Source organism: Dermacentor andersoni, chromosome 10 (assembly GCF_023375885.2).
Source record: "Dermacentor andersoni chromosome 10, qqDerAnde1_hic_scaffold, whole genome shotgun sequence".
Classification (NCBI taxonomy): Eukaryota; Metazoa; Arthropoda; class Arachnida; order Ixodida; family Ixodidae; genus Dermacentor; species Dermacentor andersoni.
In genome coordinates, this window is record NC_092823.1 from 98,828,176 (window position 1) to 98,846,996 (window position 18,821).

Here is an 18,821-nt window from a genome sequence, read left to right on the forward strand (position 1 = left end):
TATCGGTGATGTTGCTTCGAAACTGAAGCATGAAGCGCAATCACCTTTCTTTCCTTTTTTTCTTTTTTCAAGTCCTGAGCAGGAGTACGAATAATGGTCGTTGAAAAGGAGGTATACGCTTCAAGGCATATATACCAGAAATCATCAGTACAAAACACGGGAAAATGACTCACGCCGCTTCCGTCCTTTTCGTCTGCTTTGCGAACGTGCGCCGTCTGCCAAAATGTGCCTTCCCCCACTGATTTTGCTTCCATTTTGACTTCGATCACGCTCACGAAGTCGGCTGCAAATTGAAACGCGATTGTGGCGCATGCGTGAAGTGTGTTTCTGGCTGCGCGGTCCAGTAATATTTTGCGTCATCTGCGGCCCCCCGGAGGTGCATGCGCGCGCGGGTGAACCAACTCGCAGACGACTCGCCGGCGCGTCGTCTGTTTCGAAGGTATCGTCGGTTGCTTGTCTATACATACACTTCTTTTTTCTGCAGAACGTGAATTTCCTTTCGCGTAAACACACACACACATAAGAAAGAAGAACCACCATCTCTGTCGTGATCGCACACTCAGTGAAATGCGATTGCTCCCTTTCTTTGCACGCAGAGCCTTTTCTTCCTTATTTTTCTTTAGCGTAGTTGGTTGGCCGGTGGTGCTAAGTTGTCCAGGGAGCCTACGCCAACCGAAGCAGACGATGGTAGCAGACGACCCGCGAGCGTTAACGGTGCGGACAGGCTATATATGAAGGAAACGCTTGGGAAGATCGCGCGCGCGCTCAAGGGCAACCATATATACGTGCGTGGAAGTTTGCTCGCTGCCTGATAGGTTGAATTTGCTTCGTTTTTCTTTTTAGTTCGGCTTTCCGCGGATGGAAGAAGGTGCAGCTCTTGGACTCGGAACGTGGCATAGCCTACGCTTCCTGGCTCTAAACGCTCACGCAAACATTGCTCACGCAAACATTGCAGGCATAAGGAATGAGCACTGCGCAGCGATAAGACGAGGGAGCTGAGAAGGAAGTAGAAGTTGAGCGTTGAAGTTGCCACGGTCAGACACTGCTACGGTTGACAGTGCGTTGCGAGGAAGGAAGCCAGGAAACGATTCTGCGCTACGCACGGAACGCATTTAAACTTTGACTGGCGTTTTTTTTTTTTTTTTTTTCTGCGAGAAATGTGAGTGGTTATAGTACAGCGTAGCGGTTACCGCACCGCTGACCGAGTCAAAAAATCATAGCTTCCTACAATATACTAGATGGAACTGTATGCGCTGCAGTCGTTGACCCTCCATGGGAATGATGGGAAGCACATGGATTTGCCTGATCTTCGTGCTTGTGGATTCGGACGTTCTTGTGGCTTTGTTTATTACGCTTTATATACCCTCATTGTCGTAAATTTCAGAGCAGTCTATACACTTCGAAGTACAGAAGACGCTGCAAACACGCACAATCGCAACTAATTGCAACGATTGAGCTTGTCGATGTGGCCAAATCGAAACACGCCAAGCGTCTCAAGGCATTGGCATGCCCGCGATAAATTAACAAGGGCGTTTCACATCTCTTGTCGATGTTCGTGGCGTAATGCTTTCAATATCGGGCTTCTGTGCTATAGAGGTCCTGTGTTCGAACCCTACCATCGTACAATTTGATTAATGTTTACTTAATTATTTATGGGGCAGTGCATTGTTAAAAATGACAGGTTTACAAAATTACGAAGCCGTTCGAAGCCAGAAGGACGAAGTTCAGGCAAATCTATATACTTCCTATAATTCCCATGCCGGTACAACCGCCCCCCTTTCAGCTACCGTAGACACTAGCGTCAGAGTTCCCTGTAGTAATTATTGCGTGAAACTTGATGCAAAAAAATGATAATAATAGTAATAATGAGCCAGCCATCCCGAAATTTAAAAACCATGAAGTGTTTGTCCGCTTTTGAAGCCTCAGTATAGTGTGCTGTACGGAATTGTGCTGTCGTTTTCGACTCGAGTTGTAGTAGTAAATTTGAAGCTTAAAGGTTTTGTGATTACTAACTACTTCTGTGAAAGAGAACTGACGGTCTAAATAAAAAAAAATAAAAATACTTCCGACACAGTCGGTGGACTATCTTTTAAATGCACCAAACCTCATCAAATTCGATGCAGTGTAAGCCCAGCAAAACGATTTCTCTATTCCCACGTATCTAGATATAGTTCCCGAGGTAAACTTACTGCTTATTGTCATCTGCCTTTTATTAGGGCTAGTACGTTCACATTAGGTCAAGCTAAGTGGCCGAAAATTCAGCCCTAATCGCTTTTAGTGTTTGCTTCCTTTAGAATGTAATGTGGCCTTTGCTTATCGATAAACTGGACCGCCTAACGAAAATTCGGCGTCATCACAACTATACTTTGGCTCAGCGGGGCGCCGTATAGAATTGTGCAATTTTGCAGCCAATTTGAAAACTGCGCAGCGTCATGTTCATGCTTAGAAAACTAGTTTTAATTTGGATTGATTCCGAACTGTCTGCATGAGTAGCCCTTTCACCATCGCTATGGATGCATTGTTGCCTTGACAACCATGTGCACACTTGGGAGCCAGGTGGCCTCGGCAATTAAGTTTCACGACTGGCTGGCAAGAATGGATACCTGGCTACCATAGTAACCAATATACTTAGTTCGAAGCCGGCTTGTCTTTGCAATGTCGTTTGATGGCTGGCTGCTATGACCTGTCATTATGATACCTGGTTGTCATGTTAAACATAAGCCTGGTTCGAAGCCGGGTCGCGTTTGCAATAGTGCTTTACTGCTGGCTGCTATGACTTGTCGTTATGGGTAACGCGTTGTCATGGTAACCACATGCGAAGTTCGCAACCGGGTTGCCTTAGCAATGTCGTTTTATGACTGGATACGACGACATGTTGCTATGGGTGCCCTGTTGCCATGGTAGCCACATGCGCAGCTCGAAGCGTAATGGTGGCTCGTGCCAAGGTTTTTATTACTGGCTACTACGACTTGCCGCTATGGGTACGTAGTAACGACATACGGAGTTCCAAGCCAGGCGGAGAAGCAACTCTTAGTGTTAACAGTGGTACCGATGCTCACAATGCTTGGCTTGACATGTACCATAGTATGGAGCCGTGTTGCTTCCAGGCACCGAAATGGCATCTGGGACTTCAATGAAGCTTTCTTCTGAGCTGGTCCGTGTACTTGACTTCTCACTAGCCATCAACATAATAAAGCCAACGAGGAAGGCAGCACTGTTTCAGGCATTTGTGACACTCATTTCCGTGTCTGAAATGACCGAAATACGTACGCCAGCAGCAAGCCGTGCATTCCCGTCGTTTTTGTAGCGTTGCTAGCTACAAGTCGGCGCGTTAGACTTGTATCACCGTGCGGCCCACTTGAAGGCCAAGCACGCAGGTCGAAAACGAGGAACACACAAGAGACAAAGTTTTTTTTTTCCAGTGCAAAAATAACGACTCTGCATTTATTGAATGCGTTGTTTTTCTCTTTTCACGCTTTCTTTTCATCGCTTCGTTCTTTGTCGAAGGCATATGTACAGCCAGGTAATGGCAGGCGTTCGAAAGGGGAAGGGGGAGATTGGGTATTTTTCATTTGCATCTTGTAACACCTAAGGTACTTCATAAATATACATATGTACAGGACTCTTCGCATATTCTTAAAAAATGAAATATTACAGATATTCATAAATTATGTTGGGGCACGCTGTACAGAGACAACCGCGTGAAATAGCACAGGAGGCAAGGGGAGGGGCCATAAACAGAGCTCACACAGGAAATGACGTCGCGACTACGCACGAACGAGAATAAAAAAAAAGGAGAGAAAGACGTGAATGCGATTCCACAGACACATGCATAATATCTGGAACAAAAGAAAAACACTCTCACACCCGTGCGAGAAACGATCGTCTGCGACATAGACACGACACACATATACACGGTCGACTATGGCTCCCTGGTAATGACATAACGGCCATCTTTTTTTTTTCTTCTAAAAAACCATTAGACTTGACTCATCGTACCACGTTCGCTTCATCCACGCAAGGAATACTTGCGCTCGCCCTTTGGACGCTAGCTTCACCGCAGGCCTAGCCGTACACCTCTGCACCAAAGGGAGTCAGAATGGACACCGTGCAAAAAGCGGCACTAATTTTTTACACCCCAAGAGATAAATTAATCGATACCTGCAAGTTCGACGAAGCGAATTTTCGAGGTAACCCCAGCATAGTAGGGAAAGAAAACAACCGCGAGAAAGCACCTGATGCAGATAGCAGTGAGAAAAAAGAAAGACGCGTGTAAAAAAAAAAAAACACCGAGAAAGGAGTAACTGCAGAGAGAAACACCCCTTTCCCGCCAAGCGCTACGGGAACGATATTATGTGGCTAGTACAGTCTGGCATATCACGGTTTGGCGCGCTCAAAAGTTCGCGCATACTTAAGTGCGCAGGCTACTCGAAGCTACTCGCTACGCATCAGTCAGCGCAAAATGTTTCTGGGCCAACTAAACGACTGCAGCAAGAAAGCTCGGTTCATTGATCTCGACATGCGAACCGAACAAAGCGTCCCTGCGGCCACGATAGTAAACCTTGCGTAAAGAAACGATGTGAGCACAAACAACTAAACAGTTATTATTAATACTATTTGTGGTACAGGTCGGTCGCCCTTGGCTGTGCGAGACCTCACTACTTGGAGGCTACGCGAGCGGCACTTAAACGTCTCATTTTAAAATAAATAAAAAGGAAGACACAAAGGGGAGGAAAAACAGAACATCATCTAGAAGAAACCACTCCCTTAACTCTTTTTTTTTTCCATGAAGTAGGCGACATAGTGTTGGGGTTGCGTAGTATATGAACCTCCTCGCTTTTCCAAGTTTCACATTAACGCTATTACGTGACAGCAGGGTGCTGCTCAATAACAGTGAAATAATCCTAAGTTCAGCCACCGTATATGACTGAATACATGCATCCGTGGGCAAGCTTCTATTCTGCAAGATGGTTCGAGGCGCGATGTGATTAAAGACCTTTCCGACATATCATATATGAAAACGATGACAGCTATCTCTTGCAGGGTGGACACGATCGCATCTTTATATTAATATTCGCACACAATTTTTTCTTCGTTGCTTTGATTTGACGCTGCAGTAATGCCAATAATACTGAAGGAAGCGAAAAAAAAATAAGTCGACAGCAACGGTACAAGATGAAAGAAGCAGAATAAGGCAGGGGTGCCAGGACGGATGCTACAAAGGACAACACCTTTGGACAAGTCAGTCCGCTGTTGCGCCGTCACAGAGCTCATGTGATCGATACAAACTGCAGGAAAATGTGAACCGGACAACAGACAGGAACAGGAGGGGAACAGCTAGGGACAAGCTGTGATGAGGTACTGAGAAACGAGGCTTGGAACATCAAGGGAAAAAAAATGGAACTGCTGCAACAGGCGCGGAATGCACATGCTGCTGGAAACAATACAATTACAATAACGAGTTTTTTTTTTTACTTTTTAAAGGTCGCAGCGGTCGAAGAGCGCGGGGACTGTATCAACTATAGAAGGACTATAGGACTATCAACTATAGAAGGCAGCGAGAGAAGTTTAAGAGCTGGTAGACTTTTGCAACTGCTACAAAAGGCTGCAGCAATGCCTTTACTGATACTGACACATGTAACTGTTCAGGGGGCAAGAATAGTTATTCGTAGACACCGTGTCTCCAACACCTCTAAGCGCCACTGCTCTAATGCAATATAATAAATTAGGAAAGAAAAACGAACAGTAGAGCAAAACATTTAAGGGATTGAAGCATGGTCTGAAAGAATATGATCACAAGTACGTTGAAAAAGGAAGTGCAATGCTCAACAGGCAACAGCAACAAAAAATGATAATATAAAGGACATGGGCAGAAGAAAATGACCAGACAATTGAGACCAAAGGCACAGACAACCATAGGCATATGCTCAGGACGGGCTAGGAGGCACACTCTGTGAGAGACTGCACTTAAACTTGTATCTGAATTGAAATCTTTGCAAGTATATCAAGAATCTAATTAGAGGCCACAAATTATACATTTGTAGTATTGTCTCCCTCTGATAGGGATACAATGGCAATCAAAACTAGGATGCACATGTGGTTGAGCTGTGTGTTTATCTCAATCCAGAGATGTTGCACTGCGCAAATAATGTTATGAGAAATTAAAACAAAATAAACACTCCTTTTTCCTGATAGGTGCTTAAAAAGCTCTAAGGACTTGGCTGAGTCATAGACGTGTGAAAAGAAGGAATAATAAAATTAATCAACAAGCCGTAAACATGACAAAAAAGGAAAATGCATGAAACAAGAAAATGGCGAAAATACCCAGACGGTTTCTTAGGACTCTACCGGAACATGCAAAGCAGACGGTGGACACACACACACACCCTGCCCGCTGCAATTGCGCCCCGACAGATTTTGAAATAAAAAGTCTGTAGCTTCGCAGTGTGTGTCAAACGCACCAGAGGCGACGGGGGAATATAGAACAAGCTCTTTGGATCCATGAGTGATGACAATGCTGGGAAGGCCCTTTTTGTAGCTGACGATGAGGTGGTGAGCTGGTATTTCTAGTGAACCGTAACAGTCACATGTAGTAGGCACGTGATCACAAGAAGTGTTCCGCACACACGTCCAAAAGTCCTCTCGCATTCAGTCTGCAGACAGCAACTCTCCACGCTTGGGAAGCATTTATATTAATAATGAAAAAATGAGAAAAAAAACTCTCTGGATGACTATTTTGGTTGTGAGGTCGCGGTGGTGGTATAGACCGTCACGCATCTTTTTATAGTCCCACACGTGATGACCTCTTTCTCTGTCGCCACCTTTTTTTCTTCCTCTAGCTGCACAGGGAAAGGATGCGCACGCACTGATGTCACAAAACGTCACTTGCAACGTCACAGGCAGTGTTGACGACAGCACATGTGGCACTTTTGAATAGATGCCGCCCCATATTGATGATTGGAGACGGTACGTGGACAGTCACGTGACGATGACGGCGCGTAGTGTCAGTCACGTGGGGACGACGGCTCGTGACGTCATGGTCACGTGGCGACGATGGGCACGGTAACATCACATCCCGCACCTGGCCTGCGCCGAAGCTGCCCAAGGGTGGTGGAGGTGGGGCAGCGCCTTTTCAAAGTCATCAGTGGCAGGGAAGCGCGGCCAATCACACTATGCACAATGTCAGTAGGGTGCCACCTGTGTGACACTTAGAGAAGTCTCACACTTCTGTCGCAAGCAGGTTTTCGTCCCGATAGTGGTCCTCTATCACGTACACCGCATTATTGCCGCCCGTGACTGGTTGGGGCTGTGGCAACTGTTGCTGCAGCTGCTCCTTGGCTGACGCAATGTCATCCTCTTCGACTACAGTGCTATCCACCACTCTTGAATCACAGCTGCAGGAGAAAAAGAAGAGGCAGAGGTAAGACACATGATTCTCAGTTGTGGTCTTAGGCTACTGACAATATAAGCTGTGGTATATGGTAACGCACACAGAATGAATATTTTACAGCTTGACTCATAAGAACTGAAATACAAGGTACTACCAGGATGTGCATCACTCTTTTCTTTTAGGGGCTATAGCTTGACTATGCTTCAGAGTCTTAATCTCTGGTGCAAACATCATCACAGTAGTTCACATTGGAGAGTCAACGCTCACCTTTTGGGCGAGGAGCCACGCAGCGAAGCACGATCCAGGACATGCTGCACTGCCATCGTTGCACTACCCTCAATGCCACCACCTGGCTCTTGATAGAGCCTGTTCAGAGTCCTCGTGCTCGCATACACTCCTTCTGGAGTGGCATCCGTGTCGAGCGAGAGCTTGCTCTGTGCCCTCGCATCCACGTTGAGGACCTTGGCCACGCCAGCCGGGGGCGGCGCCGAGGTTGACGACGATGCGACGTTGTTGTCCCCGTTGGCCTTCTTCTGGAGGGGCTTCTCCACCAGCGCATTGACGACCACCATGGGCGGCGGAGCCTTGCCGCCGGCGCCCTTGTTGTTCATGCCGTGGTGCTGCACCGCGTTGCGTTCGTTCTGGCGCCGGGCGGCCTCGGCGTCGCGTCGCTCCTTCCAGCGTCGCCGCTGGCACACGATCAGCAGCGCCGCGACGAGGGCGATTAGCGGTACGGCCACCGAGGCCGTCACGATGAGAGCCAGCTGGACGCCCGAGAGCGCCTCTTCCGGACTCCGGCCCCGGCTATCCCTCGTGAGGAGGTCGTGGCGGCCGACGTCCTCACCGCCCCGCCTCGCCGACGACCTGCCGGGCGACGGCGGCACTACGGCGACCCTAGGCGCGAGCGCCGGGGGCCGGTGCTCGCAGCGGTCCCCGCCGAAGTCGTTGAGGCAGCGGCACTCGAACCGGCCCGCCAGGTCGACGCAAACTCCGCCGTTGAGGCACGGCGACGAGGCGCACTCGTCCAGGTTGACCGAGCAGTCCTTGCCCGAGAAGCCCGCGGGGCAGTTGCAGGCGAAGTCGTTCACGAGGTCCACGCAGCGGCCCCCGTTGGCGCACGGGTAGGTGAGGCAGTCGTCCACGTCGTGGTCGCACAGCCGGCCCACAAAGCCCGGCCGGCAGAGGCAGCGGAAGCTGTCGGCGCCATCCAGGCACGAGGCGCCGTTCAGGCACGGGTTGGAGACGCAGTCGTCGATGTTGGTCTGGCACAGGGGTCCCTCGAAGCCCGGTCGGCACTCGCAGCGGAACCGGTGCTGGTTGCCGACGCCACCGGCGTTGCCGTCCGACAGAGTCACGCACGTGCCGCCTGGTTGAGGGCAAAGAGGAGGAGGACGTCAGTACACGTCGGGTCTCCGCGAAAGACAAAGGAACGCCGCTGTATGATAATATAATGATGCTTTACCAATTAGTGGGCAGAGCCCATCTCCTAGCAGTACCTGGGACAGAAGTTAAACTGGACTCTGATAACTTCCACAGATTCAACGGGACACTTAAAGACTCGCACGTAATCTATCTATGGAGGACAATAACCTGATCCACGAAACGAGCCAAGACGGACGAGTTAAAAGCTTCAGTGCTAACCCGGTCGGGCTGCCGCCAATGGATGATGGTGCACGGCGTGAAACACTCACCGTTGGCGCAGGGCGACGGCTCGCACGGGTCCCTCTGCACCTCGCACCGCTCCCCGGCGAACGCGTCCGGGCACAGGCACCGGTACCCGTGCGACGTGTCCGGCGCCTCGCGACAGCTGGCCCCGTTGGCGCACGGCTCCGAGTCGCAGGCGCTGCGCGGAACCTCGCAGTGGCGACCACCGAGTCCCGGAGGGCAGCTGCACGTGTAGCCGGGGCCGGAGGTCGCCGTGGCGTCCGTCGCGCGGCAGATGCCCCCGTTCTGACAGGGCGACGCCAGGCAGGGGTCCTGGACGAGCTCGCAGTCGGTGCCGGCGTACCCGGGCAGGCACGAGCAGGTGTACGATCCCTGCCCCGTGTTGGTGCAGGTGCCCCCGTGTCGGCAGGGCCGGTTGTTGGTGCAGTAGTTGAGGTCCTGGTTGCAGAAGAGGCCGCCCCAGCCTTCGTCGCAGTTGCACTGCCAGGGTTGCGAGCAGGTGCCGTGGAGGCAGCCCGGGTAGCGGACGCACCGGTCGCACAGCGGGCCCTCCCAGCCGATGCGGCACTTGCACTCGTTCGGACGGTCGCAGTCGCCCTGGGGCTCCTTGCAACCCTTCAGGCAGATCGCTGCACAACAGACGAGAGACATCGTTGAGCTACTGCACTGAAGCCTGATGATTGCCACGGGGGGCAATAGGCGACAGGGTAAAGAGACGGCCGGACACTGCCCGGGAAAGGACGCCAGAAAAGGCCCACAAATCGCACGTATTCGCGGTACCGCGTGCAGCTTAACGCAGACAATGTATAGTTAGGTCATTGAAGAGCGGTACTGACATGTTAGGGATTGTGAGTGAAGAGGGAAGAGGAAAGAGGAAAAAGGAGCTCGCGCGTTGGCAACTGCAACGCAACACGTTCGTCACTGGAACAGACGACCGAAAGCAGGCACGGTAAGGCTATGGGGCAGGCACATGCCCAGTCCATTTCGTGAAGGGAACACCAGTCGTTAACTTGCTGAACAGGCCAGAAGCTGAGGGAAAACTCAACAGTACGCGAAAACATGCGAAAAGTCAACACGAAACGTCCTTCACGGAGGTGAAGAAAGCTCGAAGCCACGCGAAAACACCGGGGAGCTTTCACGGCGAGCGAAAAACTGCACGAGGAAGGAAACGACCCACAGCGCGCACACACACACAAACACGCACGCACACAGATCGTGCACGGTATAAGCCGGGCCAACGCGATTTGCCGCAGCTCAAGCGCGCCCGCACGCTCGTTGCAGCATTAGCGGGCGAGGCAGCGCGGGCACAAGCTCGCGGAGAGAGGGGGAAGGGTGGCAGCCCCCATGCAAACACGACGACGACGGAGAGGCGAAACTTGCAGCAGCGCGGACAGAAGAGCGCGTACGGCACCCACCGCCCCCTCCTCCCAACCGAACACGACAGGACAACAACGGCGTTCGAACCTTCGCTGCAGCAAACGACGGAACGGCCTAATGATGCGCGGCAACAAAAGACGACCAGAGGAAGGTGGAGTGCACGCGCGAGAGAGAGACGAGAATCGTTGCCGTCCCTTGGAGACAACACCTCTTCCTTTGTTTCTTTTTTCTAGTTTTTACTAAAAGTAGTACTTTTACTACTACTCGAGTAAGAGGGTTCGACTCCCCCCTCCCTTCAGCCGCTACTGCCCACCTCCTCGCAGCCGCCGCCGCGTAATCGCGCGCGTGCGAGCGCGAAGTGCACTGGGGTGGAGGAGGCGCGCAGGACCGTACGGCCACCGCGGACCTGCGAGTGCGTCGAGCCGATGACGTCCGGACGGATGCGCACAGAAGGGCTCTCTGCTCGGTCATTGCAAACAGCGGGCGCTTCACACGCACAGACACAGGTCACCCGGCAACGACAAATGTCGTTTGCTGCACGGCAAGGGGCTCTCCACCCCCTCCCCGCCGTTGAGGTGCGATTCCGAGAGCCCGCTCGCTCGCTCACTCGGCCCGCGAAAGAAAACCGCTGCTTCTGAATTCCTCTTTCGGTGTGCACTGCAGAGATGCGCTGGAGGAAGCGGGGCAACGAAACTTTCTTTAAGTGGCACTGAGCCGGAAATTAAAAACAGAAAAAAAAGAGATCGTCGACACCGACTACAAATATGTATTGAAAAAGAAACAAGTCGTGTGTGCCTTCCGCGCAGGGTCGGCAGAAAGGTTAAGCTCCCGAAATGAGCCGCGGCCAGGCTTCCTTCCAAAAAAGGTGGGCCACAGCACGGTGGACAAGCGTGCTTCCCCCCGGTAAAGCGCGTAGCTGAGAAAACGTACGGATACGTACGCGTTGCGAATAAAAAAAGAAAAGACTGAAAGAAGAGAGGCTACACAAAAAGCCACACAAGCCGCGGTACACAACGTGATTGCAGAGGAAGGTGGGGACGACCGGGAGAAACGCAAGGAGACGAAGCTTTCATTTCTTCTTTTCTTTCGGTGGGCGCGCGGGCGGCATTTAGGAAGCTAAAAAGACGATCCTTTTGCTGCTTGCCCCGGGGGTGATTATACCGGCAACAGCGCGGCACTCGGAGGGATACCCCCCTCCACCCCCGCTCCCCCGAAAACGCCTCCCCCCCCCCCCCCCCGCCTTACGAACCTTGCACTTATACCCTGTCCGTCGTGTAAGTGCACCTCCCTCGACCCCTGCGGATCGGCTACCTGGTGAGCTACTGAACCGCCCGCAAACGAGCAGCACACCGGCGGGCTTATAGACACCGCTACACAGCCTCGACAGGCTTGAGCCGCTTCTGGAAGGAATGCGGTGGACGCAGCGAGGGCCCCGGGGCACTGAATCGGGACTACGGCTACTAAATTCGCCGGCCAGGCCGAGAGGAGAGTTAACAAACGTTCCCTGCAAAGTGAGGCCAGCGCTTGGCCACGTAGACGAAATGAAGTAAACGCCGTAAGGGAAACCGCGCGCGCTCCTGAAGTCGGCCACACGCACACACACACACACCCTTATTCACGTTTGTTCGGGGCAGGCGAGCAGAAAGCACATCATTTGGCACATCGTGTAGACGTTAAAATGAGGCACGTTCGGCTTTACATTTTAATACTTCCTTTGCACCTTCGCCGCTTTCTTTCGTTCCGTCTTTTTTCTCTCAAATGGAAAACCGTCGCGGCTGTTTCGGGTGTCGCGGTAACTCCGACGAACCGAAACGAGAATGGGCCGTCAAATTCCGCCGGGGACTACTTGCGGCGCTGTCAACGTTACAAGCTGCGCCCACTGTAGCTTTTCCTTAATCCACTGCCACGGAAAAAAAAGTTAGTCGTCCGCGAGTGCAGTCAGTGCCAGGCGTCGTCGCCTTGCCGCCTCCCGAACCTGCCCTGCGCGCTACAGTAATCGCGAGAAGCCAGCGCCGAAGCGCCCGGGGTAGTAGTGGCATACGGAAGTTTGGGCGAGACGGGCGCGCGCGCGATTCCAAAGTCAGACTGCTTCGGAGGACCGTGTGAACGGAAACGCTTAAATACCGCGAGCGCCAAGCCAGCGAAGGAGGCCCGGCCCGACTCCAGGAGAAGATGACGAAACGGGACGTGGGAGGGGGGGCAATGAAGACAACGCAATCCCTTTTGTTTGGGGGGGGGGGGGGGGGGGGCTCAAGAGAGCCGCTCGCCCTTTCTCCAGGGTCCTGTCGGCTCCGGCCTTACCAACAGCGATGCCGCAAGGAATGCCGCCGGTCGTACTAGTCCCATATAGGCCCGGTTGCGGGCAACTATAGATGTATGTCAAGTTCGTAACGCGATAGACAAATCCTCTTCACCCTCGCGGTCAAGAGGCAGGGAGGCGAGAACAGAATGATTCTACGGTATATTACGAGCGGGGTTGAGGAGACGCGCCCGTCCGAATTGCCCCGTTGAATTCGGCGGGAAAATTCGGCGTTTTCGATACCCAAGTACACTGCGAGAAGGTGGCGAGCAATAGCGTCGTCATGGCGCGCGGCAGGGGTGTCGCTAAAAGCATGCGCCGTGAATGCGCCCTGAAGTCGGGGTCCGTTCGCGTGAATCGGACCTTTTCCCGACAAACGAAAGACCCGCATGCCTTACACCGACAACCCCATACACTACGGACTGCTTCATCAACCTGAGACACCAGTTTTCATTCACTCAAACGAAAATTATGAATACAAGTTAAAGCTGTCACTGGAACTATATATAACATAAAAGAGAAGGTATATGCCGAAATTACGCAAAAACAAAATACAAGGAGAGAGAGAGAGAGCGCCCCTACACGACGACTCCACCTTCTAAAAAAAATGAAAAAATAAAGAGCCCGCGCGAAGTTTGCACGGGAATTTCCCTCTTCCCCCTACCGGCAAGCAGCACGCCTACAGAAAAAAAAAAAAAAGATCGACCTGCTTGCTGGCTACCTGTCCGGTCACACCTTTCTCGGCTATAACCTAGGATAAGGGAAACGCTAGGAGGAACAACAACGAAAAAAAAATGCCGCGAAACACCCAAAAAATGAGTAAAAGCTAAGTACTGCTCGGCCGCTGTGCGTAAGGACCGCCCGCTGGCCAGCAAAGAGAACTCCGGTCATCATCGCCGCGGCCGCGCCATATAACGCAGCCAACACTGGCATGGGAACGCGCCTACTCACGGTGCAGTTACGCGCGCGGTATGCCCCCCCCCCTACCGCCCCCACGGGCGAGTAAAAGAGCTAGAAGCGAAGCAAAAAAAACCTGAAACGCGTTCTGAAAAGGCGAGCCGTAAGCAAAAAAAATGAAAATGCGGGGGGGGGGGTGCAGGGGGGGGCAGTAACAAAGCAAAACGGACACCACGACTGTGCTCCGAGCGGAGGAGGAAAACACACGGTAGCGCCTACAACGCAGAGCGCGGGAAAGGAGTCAAAACAACGAAACGAAAGAGTCAGAAAGGCACGCCACTGCCGGTACACAACAAGAGTCGGGAGAGAGAAAAGAATAAAAGAAAAGAAAGAAAGCCAGCGCCGGAGTGTCGACGTTAACGCGCCCGCCTTCTTTTTCGCCATCGCCCGCAGGCGGCAGCTCGGCTCCACACCACTACACGCGTGTCTAAAGGTGCGAGTACGAACAAGCGGACAATGGAAACGTATCGCCGTCAATTTCTTGTTTTTTTTTTCTTTTATTTCTCGCGTTTTCGGCTCTTTGCACCCGACTGCGCTATATATCGAAAAATGCGGGCAATGCTGACCCGAAAATACGTTCGCTTTTTTGCTGTTTGTCTTTTGTTTTCTACACTGGGCGCGAGTACTCGCGCTATTGCATTTTCGATTTTTCGCCGCGTCGTCTGCTACATTTTTTTCGCGCCTGCCCGTCTGCTAAGTATGCGTTGTAAAACGAAGAAGAAAAGGAACCGGCAGTTTCGTAGCCAGCCATCTGCTATAGGCTATGCGAGCTCCACTAGTCAATGGCCAAGCAGAATCCACGAGCAGTGGCGTTAAGAAAAAAAAAAGAAAAATTATAAAAAAATGCACCCGTTTCGAAGCTAGCTTGAACCAAGACACGGCGTGAATGTACTCGCGGAAACAATGGACATGGGTGTAACCTAGAGAGCGGTGTGTGTGTGTGGGGGGGGGGGGGTACGTGATCTCGGCCGACAGTGAAGAAGAACGTTTTTTTTGCGGGAAGGAACAGGCGCCGGCGGCAGAAGCTCAATGGACGGCGAATCCATTGTTTGGGTTCGGCGGTAGAACGATGCCCGCTCAACGGACGCATGTATATATTACGCTCGGCGATATAAACACCGTCGTTAATGGACCCTCTAGAAGAGACAACGGCGATGTGGGCAATATATATATGCATACATAGTGCCGAGGCGAAAAAGGAAGAACGCTGCGCGATAAGCTGAAAGCATTCATTCAACAGCGCTTCTTTTTTTTTCCTCCCGGGCTTTGCGGTTCTAATTCCCGTTCTATTTATGCTCCGCATATGGCCATTTACCCACGCCTAATATTTCACGAATTCGTGAAATACGCAATCGAGGAGGAAAACAGGGACACCTTGCAGCTCGACGTTTTCCTTTTCTTCGAAGTAAGCACTCGTGCTTCTTTCCCGGAGTTCGAGAAACCGGGCCGTTAAGGTTGAAAATACGTTTCCTTCTCTCTTTCTTTCTTGTTTTTCTTCTTTCTTTGTTTGTTCTCGTCCCTTTAAGTCTCCGTTGCCGTGGACCTCCAGCTGCTCGCACGAGCTTATGACACGCGCAACCAGGCAAACAGGCAGACATGCACGCAAAACCCGAGCAGGCGGTTTATTAAAAGCAACATCTGGATGATACACGTAGGCACAAGTGTCTCGAGTTTCTATTAAAAACAATGAATAAATAAGTAAATAAATAAATAAATAAATAAATAAATAGGCGTTACACGTAGCTGGGGTGGAAGGGGGTGCGTTTCGTTGGCGCAGACGCTTTTTTTTTTTTTTTTTTGACGCACGAGCCCGGAGGCTGCCTGGCGTGACACAGGAGAGATACAGTGGCTACAAGGTTTCAGCCGAAGTCCTACTCGGTGCGCATTCGCGAAAGACGTCATCCAACCTCCGAAGTGACAACACGACGAGGACGCGGAGACGGATCCGCGACACCGACATTTCCTCTTTCCTGAACTAGAGAGGGGGAGGGAGGCGATGCGACCCGGCCTCCTCCCCCTCTCGGGACGCGGACGTGTTCGAGGAGTAACGCCCTCGCCTCACGACAGTCACCTTCGTTGACGGACAAAAGAAAAAAAAAAAAAAAAAGCTTGAAACAGGCAATGCGCCAGCCAAATAAATAAATAAATAACAAGAAACAAAAAGATGAGAGAAAGACACGGGAGGAAGAGGAGAGGTGTTGCACACGCGTTTTGCCTTTCGCTTTCCGCAACTGGGCTGTTTTAACTCCGCCCTTTTTCGCGCGAGCCGAAGACACCACGACCACCACCCCGTGCCTCCACTACAACGTCGGCAAGGTACTATAAATTAGTTTTTTTTTTTTTTTTTTTTTTTGTCGTTCGAGTTTTTGGATGCACCGCTTGACGGCTCCGTCACCATGCCACACGCGGCGCGAATAAATTATCGCCAAGCGATATATCATGCAAGACGGCCGACGCGGCAAGGAGCTTCCACTCTCGAATCTCCCGAGTTCTTTGCCGACTCGCTCTCCTTTGACTCCTACGTATTTATGAAAAAAAAAAAAAAAGAAAGAAAATACTCAGATTTGACATAGGCGCGCGAGGACACGCAACGAAGGGTACATGTGGTGGAATCGCGTCTACTGCGATAACGCACGCAAGTTACTTAGCGCGCACGCCGCCTAATTTGTCACGGGAAGCGATCGCACCGGCGAGACAGACCCGACGGCTAACGTTACAGGATGGTAAACACGTCGACAGTGAACGAGGAGCGTTCAATGACTTTCGATGACTCGACAGAACTTCGGCCGAGTCGAGGACTTCGTGACGAAGAGACGCCGCCGCCAGGCGCGTCTCGCGGGTTGAACCCAGGAAGACAAAAAAATAGGTGACGGACAATAAAGTTTCGCCAACCGGCATTCACACAACCGGATAGGGGAAAAACAACGCTACAAACATTAAGCGCTGAATATCGGTGCGACTATGCGAGGGTCCGGCGTCCGCGCGACACCCGAAAGGACAACGATGGTTGGATGGGGGGGTATCCTGGGGACGTGTATTCTGGGACGATCACTTTCGGCGATACTATCATCGCCTTCGCGTCCTTACGCATAGTGCCCAGCCAGCCCAATCAGCGCACGGCTGACGGCCGAGGCCACGGCATCGCCGAAAGTGATCGTCCCGGAATGCGTCCCTCGCATGGGCCCTCTCTCACCTGACCGAAATATGGCGCGAGAGCTCGCAGCGCGAACTTCCAGTACAGTATATAACAGGTGGGCTTGGAAGCGCGTTGCAATACGCGGGGGGGGGGGGGGGGGGGTGCGGACGACGTCCGCGCGCAGCACGTTCAGGGCTTCTTTCGAAAGCAGCACGGAACATATATCGCGCTTGGGCGTCCAAACCGGCGGCGAGAAATAACGAGATGGAGGCATAACGCGCGCGCGCGCGCGCACAGACACACGACGTGGGCGAACCACCACCGTAGCCGCCGAGTCGGAAGAGTCAAGGTTTTCCGGGCGACCCCCCTCTCGCTTCGACGCGCCCGCGTATGTACGCGGGGCGAGCGCGTCGACGGTGCCGAACGCCCGCTTCGGCGTCGGCGGCGTCGGAAGGGAGACGACGCGTAGCAGCGCCGGCGGCAGCCAGCAGCAGCAGCCTGGCGCGCTCCCGGTTCCCACGGCCTCCCCCTACGAGAGGACGACGGTGAGCGGCGCGGTTCTTTTGCGTCGCTCGAGAGGTCGTCCCAGCGGCAGCGAGAGACGCGCGGAGCGACATTTAACAGCCGAGCGGTCGACGGCGTCGCGCGAGAGCGAAAATAACGCCGGCGACGTGTAGGCGGGAAGGGCGTGTCGAGGACGCGGTCACCAGCGAGACAGTTTTTTAAGTAGAAAGTGTCAGCGCGTGACGGCCATGCAGGGGAAAAAAAGAAAAGAGAAAGGATATAGCATTAATAAACGATAGTGCCCCAAAAATGTTATCCGGTCGAGAGGAATGGTTCGTCTGGTGTTCGTAACACACCTACCTAGCGAGATCTTTACAAGCCGCGCGACGACGGCGTCCCAAACAATGCTCACTGCTCGGACGATGGAAACTGCGTAATCCGAAACTTTGGCACCGCACATGACATCGACACGGTAACCGCGTAAAGTGCACTCCGCGCGCGCCAAGAGCACGCCGAGTAGCAAACAAACAGAATCATGTGACTCTCGGCTACGCCTAGTGCCAGTACATAACCGGTAGACAAAAGTTTCATGTCGACTGCGTGAGCTAACCGTACTGTACCACGACAGTGCTCAGACATCTCTCCCAACGGCTCATACAAACGAACGCAATAAAGGGCAAGCCGCCAGGGCTACTTCCTGGGTTAACTAACCTCGCGAAGCCAAACACACACCGTCGTTACTAAAGCAGGCGGTTGGGAAAGGAGCCACGGTGCCTGCGAGGTATTCGGGCGACTCGACGCGACGAAGATCAACCCAGACTCGGCATTAGAGAGAGAGAGAGGAGGTAGAGGGGTGGAATGAGAAAATAGAAGGCGACGTCCCCAGGCGTGTCAAACTCCCCCGCCCCTCGGAGAGCCCCGAGGAAAAAGACAAGAGGTGGAAGCGTCCCGAGCAGAGACTGAGGTGGATGCCTGTCACGGACGGCTGGATGGATGACTCGGGAGACGGGGCCGCGTAGGAAAGGGGTTACGAAATAGCGGACGTGACGTCACACGCCCCCCCCCCCCCCCCCCACTACCTCCCTGCCTGTCGCCGCCGGTGGCCGTCTTCCGAGGAAATCCGGCGCCGAACCTCGCATTTGGACCCGCACGCACACACGCCCGTTTCGTTCATTCATTCATCGAGGCTTCACGCTCGGCGGACTCCACAAAGTCTAGCCTGCGCTCCTCCACCTCCTCCTGCCGTTGGCATCGCCGGCTGACGACTGGCCCGTAGAGTATAGCGGTTCTAAAATTGACCGCGACGAGGCGAGGTGGCAAAGAGGCCGTCGCGCACAAGGTTATCGCGGTTAGACGGAGAACGACGTCTGCTTCTGCTCCCATTGTTTTCCTTCCGATTTCCCCGGCCAGTAAAGCAGACGACAATGAGTGGCAGACGGTTAACACGAACATGCAGTTATTTTTTTTTACAAACGGACAGACGGTTGAAATAA

The 18,821-nt window shown here is 52.6% G+C and overlaps 1 protein-coding gene across 1 annotated transcript in view; it reads right to left on the bottom strand.

The window, feature by feature from the left end:
* Positions 1 to 3,615: 3,615 nt before the first annotated feature.
* Positions 3,616 to 18,821, bottom strand: part of LOC126543572 (uncharacterized) — a 64,051-nt gene continuing 48,845 nt past the window's right edge. Inside the window, exons 6-8 of the mRNA XM_050190683.3 lie at positions 9,082 to 9,684; positions 7,658 to 8,756; positions 3,616 to 7,394 (exon numbers count right to left, since the gene is read on the bottom strand). Of these exons, the coding sequence (XP_050046640.2) occupies positions 7,220 to 7,394; positions 7,658 to 8,756; positions 9,082 to 9,684 (1,877 nt within the window). The 3' untranslated portion in view covers positions 3,616 to 7,219. The remainder of the gene's footprint in view (positions 7,395 to 7,657; positions 8,757 to 9,081; positions 9,685 to 18,821) is intronic.